The 22,654-nt window shown below is 47.3% G+C and overlaps 2 protein-coding genes across 3 annotated transcripts in view; one reads left to right on the top strand and one right to left on the bottom strand.

Annotated features, from left to right (window-relative positions):
* Positions 1–7,762: 7,762 nt before the first annotated feature.
* Positions 7,763–14,365, bottom strand: LOC129329956 (forkhead box protein D3-like). The gene is made up of 3 exons (XM_054979723.1): positions 14,048–14,365; positions 9,572–9,744; positions 7,763–8,060 (listed from the first exon to the last, which is right to left on the bottom strand). The coding sequence occupies exons 1-3, from the start codon at positions 14,363–14,365 to the stop codon at positions 7,763–7,765; spliced, it is 789 nt and encodes a 262-aa protein (XP_054835698.1).
* A 7,500-nt stretch (positions 14,366–21,865) lies between these two features.
* The window catches only part of PIAS4 (protein inhibitor of activated STAT 4), a 33,102-nt gene continuing 32,313 nt past the window's right edge, over positions 21,866–22,654 (top strand). The window contains exon 1 of one of the 2 annotated variants that reach the window (XM_054982011.1): positions 21,866–21,945. In XM_054982011.1, coding sequence (XP_054837986.1) covers positions 21,919–21,945 — 27 coding nt within the window. In that variant the 5' untranslated portion in view covers positions 21,866–21,918. Of the gene's footprint in view, positions 21,950–22,654 lie in introns of both variants that reach the window. The other variant, XM_054982012.1, reaches the window with a different exon arrangement.

The following is a 22,654-nucleotide window of genomic DNA, read 5'->3' on the forward strand; positions in this document are numbered from 1 at the left end:
TCTGTTATACCCTACTGCCAGGGCTTTTTTTCGGCGGGAACGCGGTAGAACGGAGTTCCAGCACATCTTGAAAATTGTCACATGGCCAGTGGCCCCACCCCCTGACCTCCAGACAGAGGGGAGTTTAGATTGCCCTCCACGCCGCTCCAGTGGCACGGAGGGCAATCAAAACTCCCCTATGTCTGGAGGTCAGGGGGTGGGGCCATGTGACCATTTTTGCTGAGGGCGATTTAAATTTTAAAAAACTCCCACCACCTCTTTTCCCAGAAAAAAAGTTCCACCACCTCTTTTCCCAGAAAAAAAGCCCTGCCTACTCCTATCTTTCCAAATTGTGAAATCAATCTTTGGGGGTCAAGAAAATGGTTGCTACTGCTCTTAAAAGCTTTCCTCTGACGACACATGAGAGAGATGCCTCTGACCCCTGATAATTTATTAAGGGCTGGTGGCACAGCATGGCCCATATTCCCCCAATTTGCCATAAAGGAGCTTTCCTGGCTCTTTTCCTCCTAAGCAGCTTGTCTTCGGTAGGGCGAAGTAAGTGTGCCTTGATGCTGGATCAAAAACACAAAAGGCTGTGTCTAATCTGCCTTTTGCACGGATTACAACCCAAGAAGCTCGGCTAATTCTGGGGCTCACGGTCGGTTGAGGAGCTGAGTTAGAAATGCCTCTTAGCTGGGGGACAAGCTGTCACTCAGCGGGGACTGGCAAACAGATGGTGACAAATTTAGAGTTGGGGGGATTTGGAATGGGGGGGGCAGGCTGCTATCTTGGCTGGGGAGGTGGAATTGGTGGAAGCACTGGAGGTAGAGCCAGAATGGGATGGGACTTCCATGTACAGAAGCAGTCTATCTCTGAATGGGCTAGTAGCAAGAGAATGCTAGCCCTTTGATTCATTAAACATAAACTTTCCTGGGCCAGCATTTTGCTGTTTGCTCTGCCTAGATACTTCGTTTGATACTTCAAGGGCAACTCGGATGTTCTTATGGGGACCTTTGAGTTCTGAGTTCAGTTACTATGATTTGCATCAACTACCAATTAAAAAAAATAAAGATCTTCTCGCCCAGATCTTTGGAGACTGAAACTTAAGCCTCTAGGTATGATAGTCAACACAATGCTCTCAACCAACAGGAGCACTGGGGGGGGGGGGGCGGCACAGGAAAATAGAGGTCATGCCTATGGTTTTACCATAGAGTTTTGGAGGACTCCTAGAGTAATCGCATCACTTCCAGATTCATGCCAGAAGTGACATCACAATATCAGTATGCCAGCTATTCCCCCCATTTTCCCCTACTGTGGGCAACTAGGGCTACTGGGCAGGGTGTCATCTGCCTTAGCCAAGTATCTGGCAGCCACAGGGCCGGTGCGTCCACGGAGGTGTGTCCGGCAGCCGCCTCGAGCACTGAGGTGATGGAGGGCACCGGGGGCGGGTGCTGTCGAGCTGGTGGCGGCAGCACTGGCAGCTGAGCGGGAGGGCTGGGAAGCCACATGTGCGCCACCCTGGCCACCTGCTGCGCCCGGCCAGAAGCACGTGCTGGCGGTGGCAGCGCGGGGCAGTCTGAGCAGGCAGCCTCCCAGCCCTCCCAGTCAGTTGCCCCATGCTGCTGCCACCACCTGCACAAAGCTGCAGGCCAGGCACGGCAGGCAGCCAGAGCGGCACGGGGCAACTGAGCAGGAGGGCTGGGAGGCCACCCACACAGCGTCCCAGCTGCCTGCCATGCCAATGGGGCCGGCTTGTAGTGGCATGCTGCGCAATGACGTCACATACAGTGACATCATCACGCAGTCCGGGTGCGCGCATGCGTGGGGGCAGTAACAGCCCCGAAGCTGCCCCTGGCCTCAGGCGCCAGAAACTCTGGCACCGGCACTGGGCAGCCATATCTTTAGGCAAAGCATGTTTTCTAATCTGTATCCCCTCTGACATTGCTGTAGATGTTTGCTCATGAATATATAAAACCAGCTTCTTCTGAGTTAGACTATTGGTCCATCCAACGCAGAACTGTCACCTCTGCCGGATAATGACTTTCAAGAGTTTAATTTGAGCTGTGAAGATCCCCAGATCAAATTCCTCATCAGAGTAAGTCGCTTGTTTGTCAAACCCTGCATTTGCAATATGACGCAGCACTGTGTAAATCAACGGTTCGAATCCCAGGCAGCCTACTTTTCAGTCATTCTTAAATGACTAAAAATCGAGCTGCAAGAGCACTGTAGAAGTTAACATTGCATCTAGATAGAAACAGGTTTCAAGCGGACTCTTCTTCCCCGATAACTCTGGCGAGCTATATAGTTGGAGTGGGTGGGTGAGTGAAGAGTCTCTAATGGAAACATTTTTACGAAACATTCTACAGTGGCTTTAGATTCTATACTGAATCAGAACTTCCTGGGTGGGTACAAGAAAGATGCCAGGCCATTGGCTGATGTTGCTATGTCCTGACAGGCAGTGGCATTCAGGTGCTGGGAGCCCTGTCCTCCAAGATGGAGAATCCAAAACTGGAAGCTGGGACTATCTGCAAGCAAAAGGTGGCCTGCTACTCTACAGCTGTGCTCAATGAACGTTCAGGCTAAACGGTCTCCTGCAATGAATACACCTGGTTAAGATTTGCAGGATCCAGACTGGTTCAAGACTAGGCAGCAGCATGGTTAAAAGGGTGTCCACCACAGTGCTTCTCACATGAACTGGGCACATCCGGGGATGCCGTACCTGCCTGACTCCTCCCCGGTTTGGTTACATTACCTTTACCTCTTCCTTCCTTTGGGCACAAAGGCTGACACCACTGTTAACCGATTAGCTTGTGTCATAAGCCTCCTATTTTTCGAGGCCGCGATCAGATTTAGGGGGGCTTAGCTGGAGGGATTACAGGGCAAAGTCATCTCCTTTAAGGCCCCTTAAGTGCCCTGGATCTGCGATTTGCATTAAGAGCATCAAAAACAATTAGCAGCCAAACAATTAGGCCAGACCTTCCTTGTGTATTATGTATTCCTTCAGGGGTTTTATTTTTCTCAAATAAAAAGGCAATCAAGCAAATGGAATGATAAAAATCCATCCTCTCAGCTCGTGCACAGAAGACGAGTGATTGAAGGCTCCCCAAGAGTCCCATGATATGCTCCAACAGACTTTTAAAAAGAGCATGATAGACCCGGGTTCAAATCCCTTCTCTGCTGCAAAGCTCCCTGGGTGACTTTGAGCCAGTGACACTCTCTCGTCCTAACCTACCTCAAAGGGTGGTTGTGAGATTCAAGAGGGTAGGACAGAATCATGTATGCTGCTTTCATCTCTTTGGAAGCAAGGAGGGATAAAAATACCGAAAATTCGGTTTGCATGTGACACTTTTCTATTACTATGAGCAGCTCAGAAAGTTTTTCCAGGTCCTTTCCCATCCTTGTTCAGCCAGCCTCTGGCCAGAGCCCAATTATTAATTTTGGGGGCCCAGTACAAGCTTGTAAAATGTCCCCCACTTACACACTCACCAACCCCACAATATTTCAACTCATACATACAATCGTGTGGATCCTGAAAAACGTTTGTTTTGGTTAAGAAATGAGTTACATATTCTACATTTGAGAAAAATGCCATTTTTGCAATTTCTGTTCAGTAATGCCCAGCCTGAGAGTCCTAGATTTTTAACTATTTTGTAACTTTTTGTTCACTAAAAAGGGATTACCTTGTCAATGTCTTGTTAAAAAAACTTCTAATGGACCAACTCGGCTGCAAAGATTAGGCCAATTAAAGCTTTATTTTTCCTGGTCTTTTCCATTGCAAAATCATGAATTATTCCCACCAAAGTCAACTTCTCTTGCAAGTTAATACTCAATAGACAAGAAGGGGAGGTGGCTTAACCATTCTTACCTCACTGTATAACACATGCACTTCTTTAAGCGATGTCATCATGTCATTGGCCTGCTGGAACTGTTCTGGTATATGAGCAAAAACTCTGGCAACCCTAGTGCTAGCTTACTGAAACTTCTTTCATCTTCTACCACTAGGGTTGACTCCCCTGGCAGGAGATTGGGAGCCTGGCGCCTACCTTGTTGCTGCCCAGGTGCTTGTTTTCGTGTGCGCGCATGCTCCTGGCTTGTGTGATGACATCACTTCTGGAAAGTGAAGTCATCGTGTGGAAGTGATAACATCACTTCTGGAAAGTGATGTCATTGTGTGGGGTCAAAGGGCGGCCGGGAGTGCTCCTACGGGCTGGATTGGCCTGCTGTGGGCCACGATTCGGCTTGAAATGGGCCCATGGTGGGGCGTGTTTAGGCCTGAATCGAGACGCTGTGGGTGCAGGGGTGTGCTGTGCTGCCCAGGGGTGCCCTGGGAAGTAGGTCCCCCTGCGGGCCAAGTAAGTGGGTGCGAGGGGGGGTGAAGGATGGGAGCAGGGGATCCCCCATCCTGGGTGGGGGAATGGCAGCCGTATCTATCACAATCACTGGCACAATCAGTTACACAGACTCAGTCTTGATACTGAAATCATTTTTATTTTAATTTTGTTCATGTAGTGACCGCCCTCTTCCACCAAGTATCCCAGGCCAAAGTGCGGTGCGAGTTTGGAGTTTTGCACTCTCCGAAGCAGCCATTTTCTCCAGGGGAACTGATCTCTGTTTCCTGGAGACCAGTTGTAATTTCAGGAGATCTCCAGCCACCCCTTGGAGGCTGGCAACCAACCCTAGCTGCCCAGCACAAGGCAGGAACCACTGAAGGAGAAGGGGAAGGCTAGGGGAGTCCACAAACCTACTTAAAATCAAAATGATGGTTTCCTGGGTTGCTGAGTTTTGAAACCTGCTGATTTAGAGATGAAAAATATACACCAAACTAACCACACAAGCCCACCTGCCTCCAAACTCTATGGATTTAAGTTGCTAGATATAGTGATGGCAGCTGATCTAAATGAACTTTTTGAAAAAAGGATCAAACAAGCTCATGGAGGATACAACAAATAGAAGAGGGAAAAAAACAATCCACAGGGAATACAATACTAGTCTACAAAATTACAAAAATGTATTCAGAGTGCAAAGGCTACAAAATTTCATCACTGTGTTCAAATAAATACTCTTAATACAATTTCCAGGCACATACATGAACAATACAATACTTTTTACATAATCATATAGGGCACATTGCAGTGGACATCCACAGTTTCCACAGTCTTTTTGAAATAATTATAACAATTCTTTCCAGGGCTCCCCTTGGCAAGTGAAAGAGATTTTCAAGTTTATGTTTTGGGCATGCAGGATTTGAATACATTGGAAGTTTCCTTTTCTGCTGTAAAGCATTCCACATGCTCCTGATGAAGGATTCCGATATCTGCCACAGATAGCCGGCCCCAGATTGAGCGTGGGTTGGAGTCTGCTTCACGGCTGGGCTTCACCATTCACTTGCCAAGGGGAGCCCTGGAAAGAATTGTTATAATTATTTCAAAAAGACTGTGGAAACTGTGGATGTCCACTGCAATGTGCCCTATATGATTATGTAAAAAGTATTGTATTGTTCATGTATGTGCCTGGAAATTGTATTAAGAGTATTTATTTGAACACAGTGATGAAATTTTGTAGCCTTTGCACTCTGAATACATTTTTGTAATTTTGTAGACTAGTATTGTATTCCCTGTGGATTGTTTTTTTCCCTCTTCTATTTGCTGTTTCATAAGGGAATAGCCATTTTGTTCTGCATGGAGGATACAACAGCTGTTAGTGTGACTGTTGAATGGAACCTCCCTGTTCAGAGGCAATATATCTCTAAATGCCAGTTGAAGGGGTGCTTTCCCCTTCCTGCCCTATTTGTGGGTTTCATGGAACCACATAGTAGGTCATTATGGGAAGCAGAATACTGGACTAGATAGTCTGATCCAATCAGCCCTTCTGCTATGTCAGAGAAATGTAATTAGTAGAGCCGGGTTAGGCAAATGGATCCTCCATGTTCAGAAGCAGCAAACCTTTGAATACCAGATATTGGTCAAATGCACATTACTCATTCTAAGTCGCATGTTCCCTGCATTCCCCACGCAATCCTGCGTGCCGGTCACATTACCTCATTAAACAGACGCATTTCATTCGCATTTCTCCCGAATATGTGGTCACAGGTTTTCAACGGGAGTTTCACGGTGGCCGTGAATGGGCCAATGCGCAATTTATGCGTTTTTTTAAAAAAACCACCCCCCTTCCTGTCTCTCCGGCCGTTCCGAGAGTTCCTATTGGCTGATTCAACTTGCAAGTGCTCCGTAGTCTGCAAAAGACTGTTTTTGACTTCATAGCATTGGATTTATTGATTATGCTGTTTCTGAATCAAATCTAGTAGTTTGAAAAATCATTTTGGGGTGAATCCACCCTCAGAACGGACTCGCGAAACTTCCTTTTTAACTGTTTTTTATTTTTTTTATTTTATATTACTGTAATATCGAAATTACGAAATATCGAAATAATGACACTCCAAGGAAGTGAAACTTCAGTAAAATTCAGGCACTGAACTGTCCTGCATAGGAAATGCCCACGAAAGCTTCCCACATGCTTCCAAATTTCCAAAAAAGAAACGGGAGAGAGCCATCAGTGCTGTCAGTGGGGGAAAGAGAGGCATCATTATCTTCAATGATATTTCTTTATAAGGCAAGATCGAAATAACGGAAAAGTGCACTAAAAATTTTTTTTAAAAAAATGGGCGGGAAAAAAGGTCCCGCCCAAAAAAGCAGTTTTCGAGCGGCCGTGTGACCGGAGGGACGCGCGAGGAAGACGGATTGGAAGCAGGAATGTGAACGAAGAGGGAAAAATCGCGGATTGGAGGCAAACAGAAGATATCCGATAAACATGCGGGTAGTGGGTGAATGTGGATTCGACCTTAAGCAGCAAATGACAAAGGTGGACTATTGCCTTCCCGCCTTTCCTGTGGGCTTCCAGAGTTGAGGGCATCTTGCTGAACCCGCATATGAACAGGATGCTGGACTCAGGGAACCATCTTGGCCTGTGGCTTTCGTTATGCAGTAGGGTTGCCAACATCCAGGGGGTGGCTGGAGATCTTCTGGAATTACAACTGATCTCCAGGTAAGAGAGATCAGTTCCCCTGGAGAAAATGGCTGCTTTGGAGGGTGCACCCCACGGAGGCCCCGCCCCTTCCCAAACCCCACCCTCTTCAGGCTCCGCCCCCCAAATCTCCAGGAATTTCCCAATCTAGACCTGGCAACCAGGATACTACAGCTGTCCTTCTTACCCCTATCCAGCTGCTTAACCTCTACTGGCTGGACGGGAAAATTGAGTCATCTAGCGATCTTCCTACAGTTAATTGGCGGAAGGGGGTCAGCCTGGGTGAATACAGGAAACATTTATGAGAGTAATGAGGAAAATTTGAGATTCTAATTTGGGATGTCCCTGAGAAGGAGGTGTGTACAGCTAGTGCAGGCTCTTCTCTTTTAAGTAAGACTTCCTTTGCAGGGACGAGCAGCATCTGCCAGTCTTAGCTTTATGCGAGAGCAGAGGAAGTCCCAATTCAATCCTTGGCACCTTCAGTTATGCTCTAGGGCTGCAGGTGTTGGGCAAGACCTTTCTCTGCCATAGACCTTGGAGAAGCCCTGCTGGTCGGAGATGACGATGGAGTTTGAATGGAGGTTGGGTTGGAGGGGCCCCGGTTCACTACTCAACACCTCCAGTTACAGAGATAATAGATGATATCAGACAGAGGGCTCCCTTCAGGATTGATAGGCCGGTGGTATGACAATGTGATGCTTACCTAGCCTTGCTAGGAAGAGTAACCTGCAGGTCCTTCTACAGCTCGTTTCGGCTAGAGAGGTCAGAGGTTGGTGTGGGTTTGCAGGGGTGCCATTGGGAGGGCTGGCCTGTTTCCGGTGGCCCAGCGAAGACGTTTTTCAGCTGGAGATTTCTCTGTCCCTCCTCCAGGGAAGAAAGGGTGAGGGAATAAGGAGGCAGCTGCGGGGATCAGGAGAGGTGGGTAACTCGGCAGGCAAGGCAGAGGCAGGCCAGGAAGCCTGGGGTGGGTATATGGAGAACAGCCAAGGCAGCAGCGGCTCAGGCAGCAGCTGAGTCCGTAAAAGGTGTACGGAAGATGGTAGCCAAAGTTCACTGCCATCCTGGAGAAAGCAGAAAAGAGGGGAGGGAGACAAACACATTTAGGATGAATAGTTGTGTGTGCATTGACAGCTCCATGGCACCTCTCCATCCCTCCATGTACAATAGCAGTGTGTCTCTGGGTACAAATGCCTTGCTTGGGGGCTTCCCACAGGTATGTGGCTGACCTCAGCTGGAAATGTTATGGGCCTATTCACTGTAATGGCTAAACGGAGCCTCCAAGTTCAGAGGCAGTCTACCACTGCATACCAGTTGCTGGTCATAAATGAGCAGGTGGGGGCTGATGTCTTCATGCCCTGCTTGTAGAATTTCCAGAGGTGTCTGCCTCTGTTGGAAAATGTTGGTCTGAAATCCAGCTAGGACGTTTGTGTATTTACATGACGTATTTCTAGCTTTTCAGACACTTTGCAGGTATTATCTCAAACATCTTTACAACAGCCCTGTAAGATAGACCAGTATGATTGATTATCCCTTTGTTTGCAAATGTGGGGGCGGAGGGAGAGCATAACTGGTTAGAGAATTAGTAGCAGAAGTGAGACTCGAACCTCAGACTTCTTAGCTTTACAGTGAAAATACACACCCAAGGGTTTTATAAAAGAGGTATCATTCGCATGATTTTAGAACAGTCAAAATATTTCACAGCTATTTTCTTTGCAACAACCCTATAACATAGGGCAGAATAATTTCTGCCCTATGTTACATTATAGCAGGGCTCATTTTGAGGGGGAACGCGCCGGAATGCAGTTCTGGCAGTTCCCCAAAGAGGTCACATGTCAGATGGCCCCGCCCACCTGACTCTAGGCCATTTTGGGCCTGTTTCGGCCTGGATTGGGGCCGAAACAGCCAAGATCGGGCCTTTGACGGGTGGTGGATCACTCTCTTGCTCAGCAGCGGCCCAATCCTGACTGTTTTAGGCCCCTCTTTGGCCCTTTTCAGCCCCTTTTTGCCATTTTGGGCCCAATTTTGGCCCAAGATTGGGTCCAAAACAGCCAAGATAGGTGATGTCAGGGATGTGTGGCATATGCAAATCAGTTATGCTAATGACACACTTCTGGTGATGTCAAGGGGCATGGCATATGCTAATGAGTTATGCTAATGAGTTCCTCCAGCTCTTTTTCTTTGCAAGGACCCCTGCATTATAGCTATATAATGTTATACTCTCCCTGTATTATAGAGAGGCAGAGAGGGGAATGGGTCTTCCTTTGCCAGGTCAAGGCAGAGGCGACGTTTGAACCCAGGGCTTCCCGGTTCACAGCTCTTTGTCACTAGGCTAATTCTTTCTTCCCAACTGGAGAGTGAAAGGAAGATAGTGGATCTTTCCATTGGTTCTGGAGAGGTCAGCTCAGGGTCAGAATGGAGGGCTAAAGGTCTTATCCTCCCTGTGTTCAGGGTCACCGTGGAGGTTAATAGAGCCCATTAAGGGATAGGAGAGGGAGGTCTTACCCTGCATATGGTGCGGGGATCAGGGGGAGGATTTGGGGCAGCAGCAGTCTGGAAGCTGCTGGCCTCTTACCTCCGGATGCGGCGCCGAGCCCTTCGCCGGTGATAATCGCCCTTGGAGAAGTCCTCCAGGTTGGCTGGGTGGATAGCCCAGAAGTGGCCCTTCCCGTTGTCGCTTCGGCCGGCTTTGACAAAGCACTCGTTCAAGGAGAGGTTGTGCCGCACACTGTTGCGCCAGCTTTTTTCCTGAGAACAAAAGGAGCAGTGGCACGGGTTAGCCACCAGTTTAGTTAGCTTTAAAAGGGGATTAGATAACCTCATGGAGAAGAGAGCAGTCCATCGATTAAGACAATTTGAAACCTCCATGTTCAGGGGCAGTGTACCTTTGAATGCTTGTTGCAACAAGAGTGAAAGGTTTTGGCCTCCTTGTAAGACCTCTGGGGACATTTGGAAATAGGATGCTAGACTGGATGGGGAATGGTTTTCCAACGAAGGTATCTAGAGCCCCCCTTTCCCTGGTACGCTTTTGCCATTTTAACAGTCTCTTGCTACCTTCTGCCTCAGTCCTTGGTCTAATACTGTTGCGTCAATCGAAGTGTTCCTTTCAGCAGAGTTAGATGAGGCAATAGCACCCCCTGCTGAAAATTTGCAGAATAATTACACAATGCACTGCAGGACCCTTTGTTCCTGTACAGTTAGGTATAACACAGCCGCCCTCAGCGGCTGTGCTAATAGCTCTGAATTGTGAACACTGGCTGAAATGTTCTTATGGAAGCAATGTCATGCGCAGAGAGGGATTTCAGAGGAAGTGAAATGTGAATTTTTAAAGGGATAGATGTGAATGTAATGAACGGCATGCTAGGTGCTGTACCCAACACAGATATAGCAGCCTGCTTACCGTTTGGAAGCCACAGTGCAAGGGAGCCCCTCCCAGGGTCGTCCATGGCACAGAAGGAGCAGGCACACAAACAGCTGCTGCTTCTGGTCACCCAGAAAAATGAGAAGCCACCACCACTTGCTGGCCTAGTGGCCTGCCTTCTCCAGCAGCTTGGCTGCTAGCTGGTGCAGGAGTGTAAACAAGCCTTCTTTCCAGCTATCTGAGAGAGAAGAAAAGGAGAAAGCAGAAGGTGATGTGTGAGGGAGAAAGAGTTCGGGGGCTCAGTACCATCTTTGCCATCTCTGGTTTGGGAGGGAGACTGTGGCTGGTACTCCTGCACAGTGGCAGGCCCTCTTCAGGCTATAGGGCCTTGGGAAGCACCCACCAATGCCAAACCTTTATGCCAGCCCCAGAGCAATGTGATGGAAAGCCCTGGAGATAGGAGCACTAAAAGGGTGCCAGTGGCAATTACACAAGAGTTGGGGTCTCTGAAACTTTATTGTAATTCAGGGGTCTCCAATGCGGTGCCCATGGGCAGCATGGCTCCTGCCAGTACCTTTCCTAGTGCCTACCAAGTGTTTTCAGAAAGTGGGTGAGGTAGGGCTGCCATTCCCCTGGTGGGGGACCCCAAGCTCCCAGCCTCTGCCTCCACCACCACTCACCTGGCCAGTGAGGGGAAAAGGCTTGGGGAATGGACCCAGGAGCTCCAGAGCATGCTCTGACGTGCTCTGGACTGGAGCCCTCCTTGTTGCTTCAGCAGCAGATACCACCACTGCTCAAAGATCTTCATTGAGTGACACAAGGCAAGCTGTTTGTATGCGAGGTATGAATATTTTAAAACAGTATATTCCTTTTAAAGGGCATCCTGTTAAACAGAGCCTCTGCCTGAAATCTTGAAGAGTTACTATGCATTACCTCACTCATGCCGTTCTGTGGCGGCCATTTTGTGGCTGGCTCTGCCCCCAGTGGTGGCCATTTTGTGGTTGCGCCCACCATCCAGTGTCAGCATTCCAAAGGAGCCCACAGGCTCAAAAAGATTAGAGACCCCTGTCATAACCGATCACACATGAAAATGCATTAGACCATCAGTCCTGCCTACTCAGTCCGACAGCATCTTTCCAGGGTTTCAGGCAGAGGTTTTTCACTTCACCTACTGCCTAGTCTTTTACCTGGAGATGCCAGGGATCAAACCTGGGACCTTCTGCATGCAAATCAGGGACTTTTCCAGTGAACCACAGCCCCTCCTGAATCAGGCATCTGGAATCTGCCCTGTGGTTCTGAGTGTCTCAGACCCAGACCTGCCTTCTCCACAATCTTTTCAAAAATTCCAGCATCCCACAGGAACTAGGGAAACCGCTGGAACGCAGACCATCTTACCACCTCTGGAGGGGCTAGAGGAGGCATGAGTTCAAATCTCTTCTGCATCACAAAACGCAATGGGGTTGTTGTGATTATAAAATGGAGGGGAGAAGTTGGGGCACAAATTAATGGAATGGCAAGAGAAGAGCTAAGAAAGCGGAGGAAAAGGGAGAGCTATAGCAGGAGGTACAAGTCGCCTGAAACGGATGGGAACTAGCATCGGGTTGACAGGAGGGTAAGGGAGATCATGGGAGGGGAAAATCTGACAATTCAAATGATGCTCCCCTTGTAATCTTACTGAATTCAGAGCAGCATAACAATCACCTGTTGAGGAATCCAGAGTGGGTGAGCAGATGTTTTCATTTGGTATGCCTGCCTCCCCCTTTTATTCCACTTGGATACCCGCATGGTTAAAATTATCAATTTCTATCAGTTTGTCACAAGAATGGGGAGTCCTCACTAAAGATGAGAGCATTTTCCCTTTTCTGTGTGGGAATTCCCCACCCCAGTGCGGCTTTCCTCTGAAGCCAGTTTTTCCAAACAGTTCTAAAATTCCATTTGGAATTAATTCCTTGACTTTCCTAACACTTGCATCTTTTTTCTTCCTATGCGACTAACACATACAATGTCCAAAGTGCTTCTCAAACATTATCTCACAAAGGTTTGCAACAGTCTTTGAAGGTAGGCCACTAAAGAGCAGGATGGGGGTGGGGGGGAATGAGAGGCTGTGCTTGGCTAAAAGTGATCTGGCTGGGATTGTACATGATTCGTTTTGTTGCTGGGTTTTGTACATCCACGTCAATAAAACACCACACAAAAAGAATCACCCACGCCAGTGCATCAAGATTACCTATATTGTACTCCATGGATTACAGTATTGTGCTTCATGATCTTGCCTGGCAGATTCATATGCTGAAAAATCTCACCTTCTCCAATTTTTTCATCCCTTTTCATGCTACTGAACAAAGACAATCCCACCCCGCCCTCCAACATACAATTTTCCTAGGGGCAAAACAATCAGGAAGATCCTCAAGGAAAAAACACAAATTCTTCACTCTGCATGCAATATCAAAATTAATTTCTGCCTACAGGGAAGCAAAACAGCTTGTGCTGATCCCACCGATGATGAACTCAGTGTGGCTCAGCAAGCTTGCATAATGTCTAAATGGCTTGATAAAAATGGAGCTGATATTGCAGATCTGTAGGAAACATGACACCAGGAAGAGGTGTTACGTGTCATCCAGAGTTCCACACCAAGTAAGTGTCTTCGGGAGAAAACTGATTACTTCTGTGGAATCCACAAAGGCAGCAGGATTGGCATTCTCAGGATGCTAGAGTGCAACATTCTACTCAACACTGCAGGATTGCATCTGAGCATCTATGTACCATTGCAGGAAATCAATGCAGAAAAATCTCTCCATTCACAACCTGCTTGGTAGCCCTCAAAATTATTACTACCCTTGAAACAACTGAGTGGGTTTCCTCTCTCACCGGATCTTGTCGAGGTGTGACAGGCAGATGTGGATGTATAAGGGCTAGATATCAGGAGCCGAGTGGGGAGAGGATAAGGTGGTGATACAGGTGAAACAAGGTGATACATATTCTAGCAAAGAACAGGGATTAAAATCTGGCTACAGGAACCTAACGGGCCCTAGACCCAGGGAAACCTTACGGATACGGAGACATTCAGAGGCCCAAATCGTGGCGAAAGATATCTCTGTCTGGCAGGGTTCTCGGATACCTTTCCAAGCCCTCATCGCAGACTTTCTATGGCTTGGAATAAAGGGGTATAGAAGGAAGTCCTAAGAACACTGTCCTGGGAGTAAGCCCCATTGAATAAAATGGGACTTATTTCCAAATAGACCTGCTTAGGATATGTCCATGTGGACTTCTAGAAACTAAGTTGTCGGTTTTCAGCTTCCCCAGCAGTACCAGGAAACCAAGAGAGCATAAAGCTGCCTTATAGTGATTCAGACCATAGATCCGTCAAGGTTAGCATTGTCTACTCTGATAGGTAGCAGCTCCCCAGCATCCCAGGCAGAGGTCTTTCACATCACCTATTACCTGAATGTTTTAACTGGAGATGCCGGGGATTGAACCTGGGACCTTCTGCATGCCAAGCAGATGCTGTACCACTGTGCCATGGCCCCTTGTCTCCTGTATCGAAGCCAGGTAAGCTCAAGGAAAAGGGACCCCAGATTTGGGACAAGCTTGATTTTTGGATTCCACAATGTGCGTCCATGTAGGAAAGGGGGTTTGGTCTTCTTCTGCTCAAATTCACACCCCTGTCCAAGAACCCACTGCCAAACTCACCTTGTTTTTGAAGTAGGGGTACTTATCCATGATCCACTGATAGATGTCGCAGAGCAGCAGCTTCTTCTCCGGGGATGAGAGGATGGCGGTAGAAATGAGGGCGATGTAGGACAGGTTAGGTTTATCCAGAAGGTCTAGAGACCCCTGTGACTGTGGTCCCACCACTGCTGTGACCTCTTTTCCTCTGGAGAATCCAGGGTCCTGGTGATCCCGAGACTCCGGGTCCTCTTGAGGTGCTTTTCCTTTATCAAAAAGCAGGTAATCAATGGTGAAGGAAACTCCGGGCTGCCTCGGCCCCTCAGCTCCAGTTCCCTCCATGGTTCGGCCAACTGGACAACCCCTTGGTCTCAGCTCATCTTTGAAGGTCCAGGAAAGCCCAGGAGGGTCAGGGAAGCAGTACCGGACCACTGGAGAATCCTAGTGATGGCCAGCTTGCAATTAGTGCAGATTACAAGGTTTGCTAATTGTGTTTTCACAAACGGGCTGCCTTCGCAAAGCAGCCTGTTTATCTGGCAAAGTCTTAGCTTTAGCGGGATTTGACGCCTAAGCCTAATAAATACATTGATTAATCCACTTGGGGTGGAGGAATTCTGAGCCAGGTTCGCCAACAGGTTGGCGGCAGCTGGAGGTGGGGGTGGAGCGATTGGGGGAAGTGTCAGGAAAGGGGTTATAAAAACAAGGAAGTGGGGGGATCATTGGGATAGTCTGGTGAGATGGGGGGGCATTGGAGGAAGCCCCATAGAATTCTCCAACTCTGCCCCCATGAAATCCAGTGTGGTAGAATCATGGACTAGGATCTGGAAGACCCAGGTTTGATTCCCTGCTCTGCCAGAGAAGCTTGCTGGGTGACCTTGTGCCAGTCACATACCCTTAGCCTAACCTACCTGTGAGGAGGAAAAATGGAGGAGATGAAAATGACGTAAGCTGCTTTGGGTCCCCATTGTGGGGAAAGGTGGCGTATAAATGAAGTGATTTTTTAAAAATGGTTTTTAAATCAAGGACCAGAAACCCCTTTGAAAGCAGCAGAAAGCTAACCATGGGTAAAGGAAACCAGTACAGCAGACAGCAGCATTGCCAGCTCCAGGCTGAGAAATTCCTGGAGATTTTGGGAGTGGAGCCTGTGGAGGGTGGGGTTTGGGGCTCAAATTGGGGCGCAAAGCATGGGAGCGATCCTGGGGCCTGTGAAATGGCATCGCTCCTGGGACTGACATCATCGTGCCACACCAGGAGCGCACCCCGGGAGGCCCGTTCCCCCACCTTTTTCTTCCACCGGCCAGGTGAGTGGTGGCGGAGGGGGCTGGAGGAGGCGGGGAGCAGGGGAACCAGCAACTATGAGCAACGAACTGAGACATCCTTGATTTGAATTTTGTTTATGCCCCCAACCTACTGGATGGCCTTTGGCATACTCCTCTGTCTGCAATATGGGGAGAGCAGTGACTCATGAAAGCTCATACTGAAATTAGTGTTGTTAGTCTTTAGGGTGCCAATAGATTTTTGCTTTATAAAGTGTTTTGAACACTGGGTTCATTTATCTAAGAGGTGGAGATATGACAGGTAGAAAATTTTTGCTCTTTTACCCAGTGTCTCCCCCCGCTTTCACTCTTCGTAGTCTCTGGTGCAGTATATAGGTTTCAGGGATGAAAGCCCCTTTTCCTGATCAGAATCATTGGCAGCTTCTCACTTTATGGGCGTCAAGCCCGGGTTTGGTCATAAGCAGGGCTTTTTTTCTGGGAAAAGAGGTGGTGGAACTCAGTGGTGGAACTCAGGACTGCACAATGATGTCACTTTGGGTCAGCTGGAACAAGGGGGGAGTTTTTAAAAGTTTAAATCGCTCATGACGAAAATGGTCACATGGCCGGTGGCCCCACCCCCTGATCTCCAGAAAGAGGGGAGTTTAGATTGCCCTCCATGCTGCTGGAGCGCTCTGGAGGGCAATTTAAACTCCCCTCTGTCTGGAGATCAGGGGGCGGGGCCACCGGCCATGTGACCATTTTCAAGAGGTGCCGGAACTCCATTCCACCGCGTTCCCACTGAAAAAAAGCCCTGGTCATAAGCAGAGTCACAAATACAAGTAGCAACCTAGCAGCAATTTCCACCTCCCTGGCAAACGCATCTGTTCCACTGCCACATGCACACATAAAAGTTTTTAGTTCTACAATGAGAACCTCTGACGTGAACCCCTGGATAACATAATGTGTAAATTGGCTTTAATGTTTTGTCTGCCATCTATGTATTTATTGCAATGCAAACAGGCATGTGCTGTTTGTGATTGAAGTCATCATTTCTATGTTTTGCCATTTAAACATTTAAGAACTTGGATTCAAAATTATAACTTGATTAACATTTGAATGGCTATATTTAACTTCATAATTTTTGATTCAGTACTGTATAATTGTCTTCCTTGGGTAAGGATGGTGGTCATTATAAATAGTTGGAGTTGTTTTAATAATTGTCTAATGAGTCATTAATAAATTAACCTGGCAGTTAAATGAACAGATTGTTTTATGATTCATGATTGAATGGCTTAATTGCTTGGCTCATTTGCCACCTAGTTAATTGCTTTTTTTTACTGTGTAGTTAATTGCCGAATTGGTTTGTTTACTTGTTTGCTTATTTAAGATTTTCTTTAAAAAAAAAAGAAAAGAAAAAGAAAGGTCACTTTTTACTTGCAAAGCATTATGTCTAATTGGTTTTTATTTAACAACCCAATGATACGTTCCTTATTTAAATGTCTCAGTGAGCCATTTGCTATGGGCCAATTCAGAGGGTATGCCTGGTGACAAGGAGCGGAGGCAACACAACTACAAGTGGAATAACACGTAGTGTTTGGGTAGCAATTTCAGCAGCTGAAGCTTTTCTGACAATAGACCTGTAAGGTAGACCGTGATTATAATCCCCATGTTGCTCCGAGGCTGAGAGTAGCTTGCCCAAGGAGACCTAGTCAGTTGGTGGCAGAGACAAGATTTGAAACTGGAGAACCTCCCATATCACAGATCATTTGCTTGGCCACTGTGTCATGCTGTGTGTGCCAGGGGTGCATTAGTCAGTCAGTTTTATTTGTTGCGCTGTTCAGTCAGCCATAGCCAGAGGTGCATTTTGCTGCAGGCACACCCAGGTATGACTGTTGGGCATTTGAGCAGGTATTCACCGCTGCAGCCCAAAAAAGGGCCAGCCACCTGCAGAGATGCTAGTAGGCTCCATCCACAATCTGTCTCTTTGCATCATAGCTCCCTCCCCAAAATCTCTACTCACACAGCCCTCAGCTAAACAGAAACTGTCAATTCTAGCTGTATGTAACTATTTACATATTTTATTGATGGTTGCTGTGGATTTTCCAGGCTGTATAGCCGTGGTCTTGCCCAAGACCACGGCTATACAGCCCGGAAAATCCACAACAACCATCGTTCTCTGGCCGTGAAAGCCTTCAACAATACGTATTTTATTGTTTTCACAAAAGAGCCCTTCAGGTAGGAAAAATACAGTATATCACACCTTACATCATGTAATTTCTAAAAACAAAAAGAGTCCAGTAGCACCTTTAAGACTAACCAATTTTATTGTAGCATAAGCTTTCGAGAATCAAGTTCTCTTCGTCAGATGCATGGTACAGAAACTGGTCAAATATAGAAGAGGAGGGAGGAGAAGGGGAGGAGAGAGAAGAGGCAATTAGGGTAGACTGCTTATGAACAGGAAAGCTCCATTTAGCTATGATGGCTAACAGCTCACCCTTATCTCCCCTCCAGATGTTCCCAGGCAGCCCACAATCAAGGCATGAAGGCTGCAGCCACCCCCCGTTGCTTGCCCTCCCCCAGAAGCTGATAAGCTTCTGAACATTGTGGTTCCATAAAACCTATAAAAAAAAAATGCAGCGATCAGTGGAAATGTGCCTGTCCTGAACCAATTATGGTATTGAGTGTGGGGACCAAGAAAACTGAGTAGGGGGTCCTTTTAAAATCAACCCATAAGGTTGATAAATAGATTTAACGGAAAAACTTGACTAAAGGGCCCACCCATAACAATCCTAAATTGTGATCATTTGGCAATAGGTGAAAGGCGCTCTGGACACACATAGGTAGTTGTGTTGTTTAATTATGTCAGTCTTAGAATTGTATATACTCTGTTTCTGCATTTCTTCAACTCTGTATTAGATATCTGCTGGTTTTAAAGCTTTGCAAATTTGTATTTATACCCTATTACATTTTTATTGAAATATCCTTGAAAATGACTTGTACTGACTCACGCTGCGTAATCCACCTGGAGACTCAGTAAGAAAAGTGAACTATAAATAAGGTAAATAAAATAAAACGGGAGGCCTCTCACTCTGTTTTCAAATGAATACTACTCCATGTTTATAACTCTTAAACTCTGGTTATGTTGCAGCATCTGAAAGGCACTCTTGACTTGCTCAGAGGTCTTCCTGTGCCTGTGTATTTTAGGCGAATTAATGTTCATGGCTGTCATCGTGACACATAGTTGCTCAGTAACGGCTCTGCCCATATGCCCAGGAGTTCTGTCACACAACACTTATGTACAAATACTTCTTAATGTTGTATTGTCGAAGGCTTTCACAGCTGGAGAACGATGGTTGTTGTGGGTTTTCCGGGCTGTATTGCCGTGGTCTTGGCATTGTAGTTCCTGACGTTTCGCCAGCAGCTGTGGCTGGCATCTTCAGAGGTGTAGCACCAAAAGACAGAGATCTCTCAGTGTCACAGTGTGGAAAAGATGTTGGCAGGTCATTTATATCTACTCAGGAGGGGTGGGGTTGAGCTGAGTCATCCTGTAAGAGTTTCCCAGGGTGTGGAATGCTAAGGGCGGGAGGCTTCACTGTATCCTGAGGAGGTTCTTTTGCATATGGACTGGTGCTTGATGTGCTAATCTGCTCTGCAGGGCTATTGTTGGGTATAGAGTGTTTTGTTAGCCTGGTGTTTTTCAGAACTGGAAACCATGCTCAGTTCATTCTTAAGGTTTCTTCTTTCCTGTTGAAGTTTTGCTTATGCTTGTGAATTTCAATGGCTTCCCTGTGCAGTCTGATAAAATAGTTGGAAGTGTTGTCCAGTATTTTGGTGTCCTGGAATAAGATACTGTGCCCTGTTTGAGTTAGGCTATGTTCAGCCACTGCTGATTTTTCAGGTTGTCCAAGTCTGCAGTGTCTTTCATGTTCTTTTATTCTTGTCTGGACGCTACGCTTTGTGGTCCCGATGTAAACTTGTCCACAGCTGCAGGGTATACGGTATACTCCTGCAGAGGTGAGGGGGTCTCTACTGTCTTTTGCTGATCGTAGCATCTGTTGTATTTTTCGGGTGGTCTGAATACTGCTTGAAGGTTATGCTTTTTCATAAGCTTTCCCATCTGATCAGTAATTCCTTTGATATATGGCAAAAACACTTTTCCTGTAAGAGACTGTTTTTCCTTGGTTGTTTGATTCATCCTGGGTTTGATTGCTCTTCGGATTTCATTTCTGGAGCAGCCATTTGCCTGAAGTGCATGGTTTAGATGATTAATTTCCTCATTGAGAAAGTGCGGCTCACATATCCGTCTTGCACGATCCACTACAGGAAAAGTGTTTTTGCCATATATCAAAGGAAGGTTATGCTTTTTCATAAGCTTTCCCATCTGATCAGTAATTCCTTTGATATATGGCAAAAACACTTTTCCTGTAGGAGACTGTTTTTCCTTGGTTGTTTGATTCATCCTGGGTTTGATTGCTCTTCGGATTTCATTTCTGGAGCAGCCATTTGCCTGAAGTGCGTGGTTTAGATGATTAATTTCCTCATTGAGAAAGTGCGGCTCACATATCCGTCTTGCACGATCCACTACAGGAAAAGTGTTTTTGCCATATATCAAAGGAATTACTGATCAGATGGGAAAGCTTATGAAAAAGCATAACCTTCAAGCAGTATTCAGACCACCCGAAAAATACAACAGATGCTACGATCAGCAAAAGACAGTAGAGACCCCCTCACCTCTGCAGGAGTATACCGTATACCCTGCAGCTGTGGACAAGTTTACATCGGGACCACAAAGCGTAGCGTCCAGACAAGAATAAAAGGACATGAAAGACACTGCAGACTTGGACAACCTGAAAAATCAGCAGTGGCTGAACATAGCCTAACTCAAACAGGGCACAGTATCTTATTCCAGGAAACCAAAATACTGGACAACACTTCCAACTACTTTGTCAGACTGCACAGGGAAGCCATTGAAATTCACAAGCATAAGCAAAACTTCAACAGGAAAGAAGAAACCTTAAGAATGAACAGAGCATGGTTTCCAGTTCTGAAAAACACCAGGCTAACAAAACACTCTATACCCGACAACAGCCCTGCAGAGAAGATTAGCACATCAAGCACCAATCCATATGCAAAAGAACCTCCTCAGGATACAGTGAAGCCTCCCGCCATTAGCATTCCACACCCTGGGAAACTCTTACAGGATGACTCAGCTCAACCCCACCCCTCCTGAGTAGATATAAATGTCCTGCCAACATCTTTTCCACACTGTGACACTGAGAGATCTCTGTCTTTTGGTGCTACACCTCTGAAGATGCCAGCCACAGCTGCTGGCGAAACGTCAGGAACTACAATGCCAAGACCATGGCAATACAGCCCGGAAAACCCACAACAACCATACTTCTTAATGTTATTGAGCCCAATTCAAGATATTGGCTATCACCTACAAAGCTCTTCATCATATCTATAGGACCGCCGCTCTCCTTATATTCCACCACGGCAACTTTGCTCATCTGAATAGGGTCTTCTGCAGCAGGTACCACCCCTCTCATGGGCAAAATCAACAACTGCCTGTACACTGGCATTCTCTGTGGTGGTACCCACTTTATGGAAAGGCTTACCTGAGGTTAGGAAAACTCCCCCTCTCCTGGTTTTCCATAAACGAAGCAAAACTGAATTGTCCAAGAGGGCTTTCTGCTCAGATGGGAGGGCTGTACTGTATGAAAGAGGCCTCAAGTGATCCATCAGTAAAGGGGTAAGGAGGGACCACACACTTCCCTACTATTTCTGCAAACAGTGAGGGACCATAGACTTTGCTACTATTGCTATAAGTATTATCTTCCTGGGTAATTTTTATGTTGTTTAATATATCAGTCATGGAAATTGTCTATTTCAACACTGTTAAACTTCTTTCTTTCTTTCTTTCTTTCTTTCTTTCTTTCTTTCTTTGTTTTGCAAATTGCATGTATATACCCATTACATGTATATTGAAATGTCCTAATATTGATTGTAATATATAATGTAATGCGCCTTGAGTCTCAGTGAGAAAGGGGGTCCAGAAATGACATGAATAAAATTGAATAAAATTAAAATGACATGATAAAATTAATGAATGAACGAAGTTTAAATGAAGCCTTCTCCTCACGCATCCATTTAAAGTGAATTAAATTGACTCCACCACTCGGCTCGCTTTTACGGTTGTGTCCCTTTAATGGCTCGAAAGGGGGGGGAAGGAGCGGTTTAAGGCTGAGTCAAAGCTGTTGCCCTTAGTGCGCACGCGTCGCCCTTTCAGACGACAGGCCGGAGGACCTTTCGCCTCTCTGCGCAGGCGTTACACTTTTTTAGCGGCAAGTGGGAAGAAACCTGAAAAGCGGGCTCGCTTCGTCAGCACTGTGCGCATGCGTCTCTTTTCCTCGCCGACTGGGAGGCCCCCCTCGCAATGCGCAGGCGTTGCCGGTCTCCGAATCCCTCCTCTCCGAGCGGGACTGCGCACGCGCCCGCCTTTTCTCTCCTCCATTGGCTGCCACCGCCTCCTCTGAGGTGCCGCCCCGCCGTCTGTCACGTGACGCTGGCGGCTGCGAGAGCTTCCCTCCCCCTCCCTCCCTCCACCTGTCCCCGGCGCGTTGGACGCTGGAAGCCAAAATGGCGGCAGAGCTGGTGGAAGCGAAAGTGAGTGAGTGAAAGACGGGAAAGGGAGAGGGAAGCGGGGCCCCGCTCCGCCCTCAGGGGGGCACAGGGCTTACCGGTGGGGCTCTGAGGGGGGTCCCCGCTCACCTGAGGGCAGGGGGCGTGGCTAAAGGGAGGCGCGCCCCCTCCATGCAGGCTGAGGCCCCGCCCCCTGACCCCAGAGGTGGGAGGGAGGCCCCCCCGGCCTAGTCTGACCCCCCTTTCCATGAGTCCCCTAGCAGCCCCCTCAGGGAATTGGGGCTTCCAGCCCCTTCCCTATCCCCCCATCTCTTCACCCCCCCTTAGGTCTGTCATGGATTTATTATCCTCATGCTTCACCTCCATCTTCCCCACCAACTGTTCCTTCTCAGTTTTAGAAGAATCCCCCCCAAAGAGGGGTTTTCTCCTCTTCTCTTAGATCTTTTAATAACATCATATTTCTCTCTCTCTCCCCTCCCCCCATCCAGTGCCCCTCCCTGTTCCCAAGGTACTCCCCTTCCCCCCAAGATGTTTGTCCCCTTCCCCTTCCATCTCTCCTGCTTCTTCTTTGGAAGACCCGTTTGAATGGGATGCTGCCATTGCCATTTCATCAGGCTTGTTATTTGTATCTTTTTCTTGAAGTTCTGCCCCGTATGTCTGCCTCCACCTGCCCCCTGTGAGGTGGCCATCGTCCTTTTATTTGGATCGATGAATGCCATTGGCTTTATAGTTA

The sequence above is a fragment of the Eublepharis macularius genome, chromosome 5 (genome assembly GCF_028583425.1).
Source record: "Eublepharis macularius isolate TG4126 chromosome 5, MPM_Emac_v1.0, whole genome shotgun sequence".
NCBI lineage: Eukaryota > Metazoa > Chordata > Lepidosauria > Squamata > Eublepharidae > Eublepharis > Eublepharis macularius.